Below are 14,330 nucleotides of genomic sequence, written 5' to 3' on the forward strand. Positions count from 1 at the left end.
AAAACTATTCCTACCAAGTTGTTTACATGGCAAATGACAATGAACACTCAACAAATATTCAACAAATATTCCTGTTTCCATACTCAGATTAACATATCCTAACATGCCGTTTATCACGTCAAAGTTACGTTTAGAAGTGTGTTACACCTTCCAACCAGAAAAGTGGGCTTCCATGACAACACACAGAGCAAGAACAGACTAGACAGAAACAGACAACAGGCCAGTTGAGATGCATATTCTGAATGCACTGTATACATACATCCAAAGAATGCTCTTAAAACCAAATAATACCAGCATATCCCACATGTCTTAATCAGACATGATTAAAAAAGGCCTAATTTGGAATATCCAAACTAAATATTATTGTGCAGGTTAACATAGTCACTTTTGAATGATCCATCATGGCATTTGCTTTTTTTCAAATAACCTGTTTCAAAAGGAAATACTGTACACCAAAACGCAGTTTCACTCTAAATTGGCAATGTGCAGTGTGTGCTGCATGTATAAATGTGCTTTTGCTAATGTTCTTTTTTACTGTTCACTGATTATACTCCAACAAATCAGTACCCTTTCTGGACAATAGCAAGGTGTAACAAAGCATAAAAAAAGGATGAATACCTATGCTATGATGGTGGAGGGACAGACATACTGTACACACACCCACACACTGGCTATGCAATATGCATATCTGCTATTCTCTGCCTCACGGTGCTGCTTACCGTAGGTGTATGATGCTCGGCAGCTGTTCCACATCTCCAAGGTAGTTGGCCAGCCAGTTCATGGTGTTGCTGACCCCTGATGTGTCTAAGGGCACAGAGTCCGCCGCGCTGAAGTTCTCCCTTTTGATTCTCTCTGGCGTCGCCTCAATGATGTGCTCTGCCAGAGTCATCATGTTGGCCTGTTTTGTTGGGATAAAAAAAGATGTCAGTGTTTATCACTAGCTGAGTGACTACCTGGTTTAGTGTCTGTACATGATCTTTAAGTGTTTGGCCGTGTGACAGGCATGTTGGCTTTAATGCCAATGGAGTAGAATAATGATGAGAGCGATACTGTTGGAGGCTAAAATTCCTAATCCAGCACTTCATCTGTTGGAGGAGTAGTTAGACTGAGATAGATGGCTGGAAGAATCCCTTGGCTATGGAAGCGGATCAATAGCGAGAGTTTATTATGCAGTGATGGTCATCGACAGAGTGCCAGGTTGGCCTGGTGCATGCCGCCTACCCAGTGCAGAAGGCGGACATAAAAGACGTGGCATGGTGCGGTTATGTCCAATTTAAATATCATCTTGCCATGCTTTCTTCACTGGTGACAATGTTATTCTCATGCATGCCACTTTCCAAAGGGGTGCCACTAAAACATCCACACTGCAGCCTCATTCTGATAAAACATGGAATTTAAAAACTATATATGCTTCATATTTAATTTTCATTTTTTACCAATTTTCACAAGAAATATATTTTAACAAGTGCAAAGTCGCAATAGCTGAGACACGTACATGCATGCATCAACACGTTCATGCATTCACACACACACAGACTCACAAACACTTGTAACTAGTACCATGATGCCTCCTTACGACAACGGGTTCATGAGTTATGAAGGGGACGTGGCAAAATGGTGTGTGTGTGTGTGTTCCTCTCTATAAAGTCTGGGCATGATGCATGAATCTGTTTGGAAGTTATGCATATTTTGTTATAGGCTACTCCCACTGTCTGCTTTTTGCCAACTGGCATGAGCAGTTAATCAGCTGTCCTTTGGCTCATAACCAAGCTTTACACAAAATTTTATGCAAGTCTGTGAATACATTTTTGTGGGCCCACCACCAGCTGACAGACACAGTGACCTATAGAGCTGCTGGACGCAGCTAAAAAGGAGTAGATAAGTTAAAAGAGATTTTTTTGTTCCCATGCATCAAGTTATCTTCTCTGCTGCAAGAAGGCACATATTTTGTTGTGCTATTTCTGTGATGCAGAATTTAAATCAACAGCAAAATGTTTCTGGCCCAAATTATTTTGAACGTTTCATCTGCGTCTGAACTACTGCCGAGTTCTCTGCATTTAGCTGACTGAGTACACAGTTGTTTATTCTCACCTGCAGGTCATCCATCTGTGTGAGACAGTCCTGGTTCTCCAGATCTTCCCGATAAGATAGTAGTTCTGCATCAGCCATTTCTCTGTCAGCCATCACCAGCATGCCGAGCTGTTCCCGCTGACGTAACCGGTTCACCAATTTCTCTTTCCCCAGGCTGCTGCTTCCACTGACCCCCAGCGCCTTCCTCCCCATGCCGCTGCTGGAGAAACTCTCTCTGGAGGTCCATCTGGTTGTCCCTGTGCTGCCTCCTGTAGACAGGCCCTTGTCTGAGCTCAGGCCCTCTGAGGACAAGCTCTTGGGGCTAGAGGACAGCTTGTGGAGCTGTTGCTGCTCCAGGCTCAGAGGAACAGACATGGCCTTGTCAGGCCGAGTCTGAAACAGTTCTGGGTTGGGTTTGTGTTTTTTAGCTAGCGGGAGGTCTCTTTGGCCCTCGCTGCTGTAGTAGTTGGAGGGCTCTGACCTGGGCCTTCTCAAGTCTGCAAGAAACACAACATGTAACAATTAGCTGTATCATACACCATCAATGACTTCACTCCATCAGCTTGATGAGTTTTCCTTCAAGTGTTGACTAAGACACAGACAAAAAGTGAAGTGTACTGGCCTGGATTGAGGCTTGTGGTGGTGGATGTAGTTGTCGTGGTGGCAGGACCCCCTTTCTTGCCACTGGGTGCTACTACACTGTTGTTTGCCCAGCTGACCATCCAGCTGTCTGTGGTGGGGGTGTCGGGGGCTGGGGAGAAAGACATGCGAGTTGTGGGTGGTAGAGGGGCTGGTGGCTGCTGCTCTTCTCTTTGTAGCTGCTCCAGACATTCGGCCAATTTCGTATGGCCACGAGATCGAGCAATTGAGAGGGGTAAGCGGCCCAGAGAATCTGGGATGGCTAGGGCACGTCTGTCCCATTTATACAGGACCACTGCTGCCTCCAGGTGACCCAGTGCACACGCCCACATCTGGATGGAAAACAGGGGAAAAGCAGCAAAGGGAAACAGAGTTGAAGGTTTCACTGCGTAAAAAACATCAATCTACACTAACTACAGGTTTCTTTCCCACATGGCTCTTAACATGATAACGTCAGCTCTCTTACCAGAGGTGTGCAGGAGAAATGGTCGACATTGAGAGGGTCCACTTCTAACTCCAAATCAATACTGTCAGCATGTTTGGTGCTGGACGGAAAAGAGAAAACAATTAGCATCTCACTGCTTTTTAGTGTGGTTAGCGCCAATTACAAACCAAGGCTCCATTATACAGCATGTACGGTATTTAGTTCTCACCGCCACTTGATGAGTGTCTGGATGAGGGTGGCGTAGCCCTGGCCTGCAGCCAGGTGAAGGAGTGTCATGCCTCTGAAGGTCTTGGAGTGGATTAAATGTTTGGACTTGGCCCAGCAAGCTCTGCTCATCATCTTCTCACAGACCACAACGACACGACTCTCAAAGGAGCTGCTGGCCTGCGTCTGACCAGATACACACTTACAGACACAAAAGAGCGTATCATTACTGGTTGCTGTATACGCCTCTCTAACTACATAATCACTTTGTTATGTTATATGCAGCGTTACAGTACTTTTTTCAGTCACTACTGACAAACTCAAGGAGCTTCTGTGACACCTATATCTTTATGCACAACATATGAGTGGCGTGATGTGGCTTTTTTACCTGTGACTGGCTGTTGTTGCCTCCCCCTCCTCCGCCTCCTCCCCCTCCTCCTCCTCCCCCTCCCCCTGTTCCTCCCCCAGCTCCGCCACTCCCTGCACTGCTCGACTGCTGGTGGCTGGCCATCTCTGCCATCCTCCTCTCCATCTGCTCCAAGCGCTCCAGGATAGACATTCTGAACTGGTTATCTAGGCAAACAGTGGGAGAACAGAAGAAGAACACGTCAGCACACACGAGTAGCATCCAGTGTGCAAAAAAAACAAAAAAACAACAACAAATGGCTGTCTTTGCTGTTACCAGCACAAACAAGCCTGTGTCCTGACAAGACAAATGATCACACAGTATGCACCACAAGCTGCACCAAATATGTTGCTCTGAGCAGCGTTGAGTCTGTCGCAGTGACTTGGGGCTTAACATCATGAGACAGTCAACCATTTAAGAACAATTTGCCTGTTTCTGACATGGAGGAGAGCTGATGGCAAGTTAATATCCTACTTTTAGCTACACATAAAAAACCCTTACAATCATTATTAATCTCCCCAGAGTGTGAGTGAAAACAATGGCATCAATCATTAACTTCATCAAAACATTGGCTTTACTAAAATAACCTTTAAAGCCCATCAATCATCTGCTAATGGCTGCCATCGCTAAACTCCTGCCGCCATCTCTCCCGCACCACTCAGCCCCAGCAGACTAATACAGGCTGAACGACTGGCCAATGAGCGGGGGCATGTTAAATGTGTCCGCCCTTTCACAAAGGGCTTCAGACATGCTCTGGGGGGAGTGTACAGCTGAAGGCCCTCTCCAGCTGATTAAGTACACCCTATTATGGCCAAGGAGTCCCAACCCGCCCCCGTTCCGTGAGCCCGTACGGCAGGAGGACTAAGAAGCTGACAGTACAGAATCAATCACAACTCGCACCTGTCCAGAGTCCTTGAAAATGCAGCCTTTCCATACATCAAGATGGATGGAGGTGTATAAGGCTTCAGAGTGTTTACACGCGGCTTTGGAGGCAACTGCTGCTTTGCACCCTGTGGCAGTCAGAGTAGTTGTCGCGGGTTGTCTCCTTTCAGGTTTTTAGCCTTGTCAGAAATATAGAACGCTCTGCATAATTCAATACCGGCCGGGGCAAGAGACTTCTAAGGGCTATATTTTAATTAGTGAAACACACACAAAAAATAAATAAGGTGTAACTGGGAAATTAAGCGGACTGTAACATTGGCGGGAAGGTTTTGATCACTACACCAAATGCATTTGGAAATTAAAAAGTCCACACACTTGAAAACGCTGCAATTTAAACCTGTTGCAATAAGTTTATGTAAGATTAAAACACATTAGACCACCCATAAACACTCACCTGCGAACAAACAACAATCACTTGTGAGTGCACACACACACACACACGGTATGCTGTGTACAGACAGTGCAATGGGATGGGCACAGAGAGCCCACTGCAGCAGGGAGTATAGAAGACTGCATTAGCATTCCCCATTTAGCCACTATGAGGCCGTTTCTGTGGCAACCTGCTGCCGAGCGGTAACTAGGCGACAGGAACATGGCTGTGTGTGTATGGTCTGCCTGCGTGCTATTGGCTTATTGATGAAGGGGAGGGGAAGGACTCAGTTCTCCAGCAAAAAAAAAAAAAAAAGGAGAGAGAAAGGCAAACAATGAAAAAATAGAGTCTATAAATCTTCTTTGCTGTGCTTTTGTGTACTTGGCCTACTCTCTTTTCTCAGTGTTGACGCCGTAGGTAGGGACCTAATGACTCTAAGTGGGGAGCCTTCGCAGCACGACCTGGTGACATTTGCGCTTTACGGTATCTTGGCAGTCATGGCTCAGGGCTCCGTGGGGAGCTAATGCCACCGTCAGACCTCCTATAAGCCACTGTAAAAGAGGTCAAGTAACTGCTATCATTGGACAGAAAAACATAATGTCACCAGCAAGTAAATTAGTGCTCTCAGTGACAACATGCTGCACTGTGAATAATGCACTTAGAGGACAACACTGAGGTCTCTGCCTTCGATCCCTGCATGTGCTGACTGTCTACATGAGCCTGCTGTCAGATCAGCCGATCACTCTCTTATCAGGTTGGAAAAAAACGCTTGGAGCGTTTGCTTCTTCCCATGTGGGATCCGTCTTCACCAACCCACATGGTGACTTGTGGAAGCAGGTGAGGCGAAGATTTGAGAGGCTGTTCAAGACTGAGTGCTTGTGTCAGGAGGGGAGGCAAAGGGTTGAGATAGGTCACAGCACTACAACCTGAGTTGGTACAAGGCTGTGCTCTCCCTCTCCCTCAGGCTGACGGGGGGGGGGGGGGGGGGGGGGGGGGGGGTTAGACAGAGAGATGGAGATGGAGAAAGAGCGAAGAGAGAGAGGGGATAGTTAGCGGTAGGCTGACATGTCTTTGTTCAGACCCAGTGCTGCAGTGTGCTGCAGTGCAGATGATGTCATCTCCACCTGCTGCCTGCTGCTCCAAATGCGATGCACGTCCACTGCAGAGGGAGGATGGGGGTAGAGACGAGTGGGAGGGGAGAGGGAGGAGACATGGGAGGTGGGCAGCCAAACAGAACTGTAACAACACTGTGACGTTGTCAACGCCCTCCCACTCTCCGGTTTACTCCCTTGTGACAGTGTGTGGCAGCAGACGTGGTCACTCTCACACATTTAGGGCAGACTGTGACATGCTATTTTTAAAAAAAGCAGTTGGATGCAAAAATAAGACAGACCACCACTCATTATATCAGGAGCACTTGAGTGGAAGTGATTTGTCAACTGAGGTGTGAACTTACAGCTGTCATGACACAAACACGCCTTTGAAAGCAAAGATAAGTGTCTGCAAATGAGTCTAGTTCACTTGTCTGTGGAGATTTATTCTCCATCTTCCCCTCACGTTTGGTGATGTATTCCCCTGCAGGTCTTGGACCCCGGCAAACTGGATATGAAAAATACAAAAGACGAGAGAACTTCACATTCCTAAATCAAAAACTACACTGAGTTTCATGCTCCATCAGTTCTCTCACACCTCTATCTACCTGCACTCATCTCTCTGGGTTATACTTTGAAGTGTTATCTTGTTAGAGCTACTTTGATGAGAACAGCAGAGAGAATGAAGGTTTTTTCTGTACAGTGTGTCTGAAATTACAGTGAATATGCTGCTAAATGATGACCCGACTTGTCTCCCCTTAGAAGTGAGAGGAAAACCTCTCACCTCTGGGACGAAAGCTTGGAGAGGACGGGAAAATCCCACACTTCTTCACACTTCTTCTTTTAATAGAGTGACAGTTGCCTCAACTAAAAAGGGAGCTGGAACGTGAAAACCACCCACTTAACACTCTCTGAGAAGAGGTCTTGAACTTCCATGACCGATAACCCAAATGAGTAATTTTGTCACTTGCTTTGGGAGCGACGCTCATTAGAATAAATTACTAGTGTTGTCACCATGGGACCCACCAGACACTGGTCCGTGACCTGGTCCTATCATACAGATTAAAAAGCTGGGCTCCATGTGGAAAGTTGCACGTCAAGTGTGGGAAGTCACTTCTAAATAAAATCCATAGCACAAGATTTGCATGAATGAACCAGAGCTTGATCTCTGTGGCTCCGCTGTTGGTTCTTATTAGTTTCTCTCAAAGGACATCTGAGAGAAGCAGAGAGCCGATGACCCGTGCACTGGGTTTTAACGTCACACCCCTGCCCCATGTGATCTGTCTCATCTCTGGGACATGGCAGCAGCTCCTCGTGAGACAGGTTGATATACAGACGGATAGCGGAAGGAAGGACAGGGCTGTTTATTGAGGAGCACAGTGGGAGCGAGAACAGGGAGGAAGAAGACAGCAGGGGAGATTACAATTAAAGACAGGACAAGGGTGAGACGAGATGAGAAGACAGGTGTAGGGTTATTCATATAAATGAACTTCTGAGAGAGTGTGGGAGGACATCTTTAATCCTCACTTCTGAACCTCTGGTTGTGTCCGTGCCAATCAAGTTTAGTGCTGGACCTCATTATCGCGCTGCAGTCAGTCAACTTCTCACATGTAACCCAGCAGAGAGACTGGAGGCCAGCCTCCCTCTGGGTCTCTGTGTGAGCTGAGTGACAGGGGCTGGTATTTGTGACTGTGCAGGGGTAGGGGCCAGGCCATCTGGCAGCAGCCCTCGCAGCTGGAACACATGGCTGTCTGTTGATCAAAGACTGACTTTACTGTGACACAGTGTAATGACAGGTTGTGGTTTTGTTCCGCCTATTACTCTTTTTTTTCTTTCTTTTTTACTCTTCTTAGCAGCGATAACGGAAGATATAAATTGTTTGAAGAATAATATTGTGTGTGATAGAGACGTCTTTCTGTTGTACAATTTGTTATTATGGCATCAAATCTATTTGAGGATGCAATCTATCTATCCATCTGCTATATGGCTCATCCTGTTCAGGGTTGCAGGGGGTGGACGAGAGGCAGGGAACACATTGACAGGTCGTCAATCCATCCATGCAATCCAGGCTAGCACACACAAACAGACACATTCATTCACATTCACACCTAGACATAATTTATAATAGCTTCTAACTCATCTATGTCTTTGGACTGCTGTAGGAAACTGGATCACAGAATAAGAAGGCCACTACAGTCATTTAAATTTTGCCATGTCAATGCTGTAAAACATGACTACAATTTTCTCTCTGTCGGGTGATTTTTATATGTTCAGTCCCATCTCTTAGAAATCATGTTTATATACAACCTATTTGAAACAGTATATACGATTTAAAGGAAACATAATGCCGAGCGAATTATGTTTTCATTAACATAATGAGAAAATTTTGCTAATTAACATACCTGGCAAGACGCAAAAATGTTGATACTGAACATATCGGCAAAATGTCGCCAAAAAAACGTCTTTCAGTTATCAGCCAAATGTTCAGTGACAATGTACTCCAGCTGTTTTCCACCCAAATAGGCAATCTTGAAATACAATACCCACTCTAGCGACTACAGCATTATTTTTTCAATTACCTTTTTCTAACTAACATTGAACAGAAATCACAATCTTTCCCTAACTTAATCAAAGTGCTTTTGTTGCCTAAATGTAAGATCTGAATTTTTATGCAAACACGAATTTCTAGTGTCAAAGTCCTGCACTTTGTACGCCTGGCACCCTCCCTCCAGCACCTATGGGGTACATGAATGTACTGTTTAGTTACCTGGAGGAAACGTCGTCTCTGAATATAATCTAGGATGTCTAATCTAGGATAATCTTTTCTAGGATGCCCTTTTACAGCTGGCGAAGGGATTGCCGATGAAAACTAGCCCTTCAGCTAGATAAATAAATGAATTAATTCATCATTCATTTTCCATAACCGCTTATTCTGTTGGGGTTTGCGGGGGTGCTGGAGCCTATCTCAGCTGACACTGGGTGAGAGGCAGGGTACACCCTGGACAGGTCGCCAGACTATCACAGGGCTGACACATAGAGACAGACAATCATTCACACTCACATTCACATCTACACACAATTTAGAGTCACCAGTTAACCTAAACTGCATGTCTTTGGGCTGTGGGAGGAAGCTGGAGTACCCAGAAAAAACCCAGGAAGAACATGCACCCCCTATCCCAGGTTCAAACCAGGAACCCTCTTGCTGTGAGGCGACAATGCTAACCACTGCCCCACCATGCCGCCCCTAAATAATAAATTAATCAATTAATAAGTAAAGAAAATCCAGACAGCGATTATGTTACTGTAACAACCGAGTTAAAAAGCAGTTAAGTGTCATACAAACATCATTTCTGGGAGACAGGGATGCCATGTTTTGTACCCCCCGTCCCTCGAGCCAAAATCTTTTTTTCAGTGTGCAAATGTTCTTAAAGTTTCTTATAGCTACACAACAGCAGGAATCTTTCACACACACTCCAATCAGCTGATGTCAACATTTTGATTTCATGCCTAAAAAACACAAGTTAAGCCAGCCAGGCGCCTGCATCCCTGGAATTCTTCTCTCGCCATGTATCAACAAACTGCAACAGCAACAGGTGGAAAATAATGCAATATTAAGAGACATTATGTCCTGTCAGACAATTCGGCCTCACCCCTGTTCCCACAGAGAATTTATTCTCAACCACATACAGAAGTTTAATGACTGCAAACAAAGGTCACAATGCCTGAAAGATACTTTTCTGTTCTGCCACAAAGGTGAAGCAGCTCTTAACTTGCTGGCATTTGTCCAGCTATATAGGTCAATATGAGTACAGTCTGAACGCTGAATAGATACATTGTGTCATACTGAAGGTAAAATGCCAAGAGTGCACACCGTGGGGATTTACTGTCATCCACCATCACACTAATAGAGTAACACGGTATTGGCTTTTTGCCTCCGAAAGTAGGTGGTTTGATTTTTTTGTATAGATTGACAATACAGTAACAAGTACATATCATTAAGTTCCTATTTGCATAAACAACTATACGGTGCTTGACACATCAGCTGCAGGCAGGAGTGCAAATGAGAGATGAGCGGAGAAATAATTTCAAAGATGAATCAATCTGATACAAAACACCACCACCCAAGGGACAGGACGTCTCCAAAGCTTTCCATTAATAGTAAGACAACACAGTTTGGCTAAATGCATTCACAGGAATCTCAGCCTGTCCTCCCTTTTCCTCTGAATCTTTTTCATCATTGGACTCAAAATCATATTTCAGTCTTTTGTCACTTACTGGAATCCTATCTGTACTGTACTGTAGTAAAATTGTAATTTACAAGTGAGCACAGGCAGGAGAGTGAACAGAGATAGAGACCTGAGAGTAAGAGCCATTTTATCTTGAAAGTGATATAATGTATGCTTGGTTTGAGACCATGTATATTACCCCCTCTTTTTTAATTTGGTTTTATGACAACTCAGAGGGATACAGCTGCACAGCATGAACATGAACTGAACCTCAATTTGATAAGCATATGAGCAGACTGGCCTGGTAAAGAAAACAGAACTTATAACATAACATAAAACAAGCGCTTTACCCGGATCATACTTATAATATACAATACGGTTATTTAAGAATACAGACAAATAAATCATCCCCTTGTGCTGTATAAGCAATCTCAAGCCTGTTATTTCAATTTTAAATCACAGTGTAGACAGAGTTTCATAATATAACATAATGTAAACTAATGCAAACCACAAACTATAGATTTAAAACTTACCAAAGTTCAGTAACAGCCCCGCCACAGACTACACCTGATACTGTGCACTTCACCAATGCAAAATGCATGGCATTATATGGGATTGCATTAGATAGACAAGGTGTTGCCGCTTTTACGTGTACCCACTATATCTCAATCTGAAACAGATGCATGAACGATTAGCAGTAGCATCACTGTGAGAAAGAAACAACAGTATAATAGGAGTCAACCACAGAAGTCAGACATGATGTGCTCTCTGCAAATGACTGTTTCTCTTTAAACGTACCTATCTCTTTAAAACCTCTTGTCTGGGGTGATCCATCACCTTTAGGTGTAAGCATTCCCACGTCACTGCTGCTGTTACGAGTACTACTACTATTGCTATTGCCTCTGTTATTACTACAACAGCCTCAGCAACATAGTCACTACTAATGACATCAGCTATTTATTACATTATCAGATAGATAGATAGATAGATAGATAGACAGACTTTGCTATCTGTCAATCTTTATGTATGCCAATCTGTTTTCACAGCCTGCACGTTAATTAATGCAATGCATACAGCTGGCATAATGCTCACACATACACATCCAAGCCCCGATATGTTCAAACACTACCATATAAAATATATACACAGTGTTCATTGGGTTATTTTATTTGGGGCTGCAATGGCAAAGGGGGCAAAACTTCTGCTAAAAGTGATATCAATCAATATTAATACAGTAATATTGCTACTCATGCTTTTGCAACATGCACACAGCTACTGCAAGTGTTACTATAATGCTAATACTGCTAGTACTACTACAACTAGTAATTGGTTATGTGCAGTTCAACAAAGATACAAACTTAAAACATAGGAAAGCACTGTGGTGATTCATCCAACTTCTGCAAAGCATATTCTACAAGACTTTGCAACTTTGGCGTGTTGTATCTTTCACAGCTCTCTAAGAGTCCACAATAGGGGCAGTGCATCTTGTTTCTATGCATTGCATACAGCAAAACTCAAAAGTTCACAGAGGAGCAACAGGTATAAATGTGTATCTGCAATTTTCTGACTTTAAATAGTGTGGAAAGGCTCGACCATAGCTAAGTTTGAAGTCTAACCGGGGTTAAAGTGAAGTCGCTGTTCTCAGATCTGTGGTGCTGAAACGCTCAGCGGCACCACTCGTGATACACCATGAGTGACAACGTGGAGTTTTTATTATTTCACCACGTTTTAACTATTCATTAAGTCCACGTTGTTGATAGTATCAGCTTTGAATGCGATCCGAAGTCTAAAAACAACAGCATTAAAAGTAGATTCCACCGACGACTCGCTGGCCCCGATAACCTGAGCAGCACTCTGGGATGCGACAACCATCCAATGCGCTATAGCAACCACACTTTGGACAACACGTGAAACAGCTCTCGGTATTTTCAGGACACGGTGACTACACAGTAACACACCAAACAGACTCAAACTGTCAAGAAAAAGTCGTGAAATGTAAAGATGTTTAAAATGTAAGAGGCAGGTTTTGCCAAAAGTGCCAAGACTTGGAAAAGAGGCGCACGGGAGCTTTACGCATGACTTCCTTTGCTATTCAAAAAAGCAATAGAAGGAAAATAGTTGATTGTCTTTGAAGGCGCCTTAAGGAGTCTTTAATATGCCCAAGCACTAGTCGTGAGTCAGGAGTTGGCTACTATCAACGTCAACTCTCCTGTGCTCTGCAATGAGGCAGAGTCACATGAAACACTTGGAGAAAAGCATGTGGCTAAAACACACCATTTCTTACCAAACTCCGCCACAGCACACACACACTTGGACTACATTAAGACACAATAACTAAGCATGCGGGGTGTTGGAAGAAACGTATAACTCCAACTTCTCTCTGGCACACACGAGAAAGACACAGAATATGAAAACAGCCCGGACACAACACAAACACAACACAGCACAGCACTACAGCCATAGGGTTGAACTTAACACTTCTAACCTTCTATCTTATTTTCCATTGGTAGAGTCCACCTCAAAGCCAAAAAAATTCTGCCTCTTTTTTGTCTTTTAGGAAATGCAGGTGTCATTCACAGGCATCCTGACCCAAAGAAGTCCAACCAAAAGCTGCATTTCACTCAAATTGCAGTTTTGCCCCCAAACAGCCTGACGGTCAGGCTTCCTGCATGCTGTGTACACGGAGGAAACAATAAAAATATATATCCTTGGTGTAGACTGAATCTCAATCTCAACAGAGCACTCGTCAACAATAGAACAAAGTGAGGGAAGAGAGCGACGTGAGGAGAGAGGGAGGGAGGGAAGGGAAGGAGAGAGGGAGCGCTCACTACTCTTCTTCCTCTAATAGCCCCCTCCTCCTCTTCACTTGTTTCACCTCACACACATACACACTTTCCTTGTGTTTCTAGTAGTCGCTGCTATCCCAGCCTGCAGTAAAATGACAAATACCGCTGCTAGGAGACGTTGTGCGCACGTGCCGCCGGTAAACAGACGCCCTAATTTTCGTTTGCCGCCTCCTCCTCTCGGAGTCGTGGTCCTGCTCCTAAAAGCTCGCCCCTCATCGTGTCATTATTCTCATTTGGCCTGTTGTTGTAATAATAATAAGCATTTCTAATCGAGTACTCCGCTCGACGCGCGTGGCTCACTGTGCGCCCGCACGGAGTCTCTCCCACACCGGAGAAAAGTCCGGTGCAGCCCTGCAAAACGCGCCTGGACTCGCCTCCTCTCAGCCTCTCAGCTGCCGTCTGAAACTAAATCTTGTTCTGTTTGCGGTAGTTTACCATGTTTACCCAAACACGCCCACTCCTCCGCTCCTGCATTGTGTGTGCACGGTCTGCCGTTTGTCACGCCGGTGTAGTTGTTCTCACAGTCAGTACTGTCAACACGCTCCCTTCAACACTAACATGCAGCATGCCGCTATGCGGGGCTGTAATGTGCCAGTTCCCAGCGAACCTCTCCCGGCTCGGGTCGTGGGATCTGAGCTCAGGGACTTATTGGGGCGGACGATGAGCGCTCTGCAGCTCCGACAGCTTTTCTGTCCTGCCCATGGCTCCGTACCTGCAGTGCTGCAGAGAAAAGCGCCCCTTCCCCCACTCTGCATTATGACAAATCAAGGCAGGCAGGCAGCTGTGCCATTAGCACATCATAGCACAGTGAGTCTTCCATGGGAGAACAAACTCACAGAGCTGCACAACACAACCGCTGCAGACAAATATATTGCGCGTATGGCGCGTAATGTCAGCAGACTATAGTTAATCAGGTGACTGGCCGTGGGGGTTAAGTAGCGGGAGTGTGTGCAGTCACGTTAGGTAAACAGGGATCTGGTCATATTAGTGTTTTCAAAGTGGCTGGCTATCACTATTTATGTGCAGCGCTTCTTGTTTCTCCTGCTGTGCCTCAAGACATTATCGATGTGATGGCTGCACGTGCCCAAGTG

General features: G+C 44.9%; 1 protein-coding gene and 1 long non-coding RNA gene across 10 annotated transcripts in view; one reads left to right on the top strand and one right to left on the bottom strand.

Annotated features, from left to right (window-relative positions):
- LOC144464136 (uncharacterized) overlaps window positions 1–14,330 on the top strand; it is a 31,850-nt gene that overhangs the window by 11,943 nt on the left and 5,577 nt on the right. The window lies entirely within an intron of this gene.
- camta1a (calmodulin binding transcription activator 1a) overlaps window positions 1–14,330 on the bottom strand; it is a 373,492-nt gene that overhangs the window by 8,590 nt on the left and 350,572 nt on the right. For all 8 annotated transcript variants that reach the window (XM_078169855.1, XM_078169850.1, XM_033630118.2 and 5 more), the window contains 6 exons: window positions 3,747–3,931; window positions 3,363–3,559; window positions 3,176–3,254; window positions 2,693–3,041; window positions 2,092–2,567; window positions 720–898 (listed from right to left, as the gene is read on the bottom strand). In XM_078169855.1, the coding sequence (XP_078025981.1) occupies window positions 720–898; window positions 2,092–2,567; window positions 2,693–3,041; window positions 3,176–3,254; window positions 3,363–3,559; window positions 3,747–3,931 (1,465 nt within the window). The remainder of the gene's footprint in view (window positions 1–719; window positions 899–2,091; window positions 2,568–2,692; window positions 3,042–3,175; window positions 3,255–3,362; window positions 3,560–3,746; window positions 3,932–14,330) is intronic.

This window comes from Epinephelus lanceolatus, chromosome 8 (assembly GCF_041903045.1).
Source record: "Epinephelus lanceolatus isolate andai-2023 chromosome 8, ASM4190304v1, whole genome shotgun sequence".
NCBI lineage: Eukaryota > Metazoa > Chordata > Actinopteri > Perciformes > Serranidae > Epinephelus > Epinephelus lanceolatus.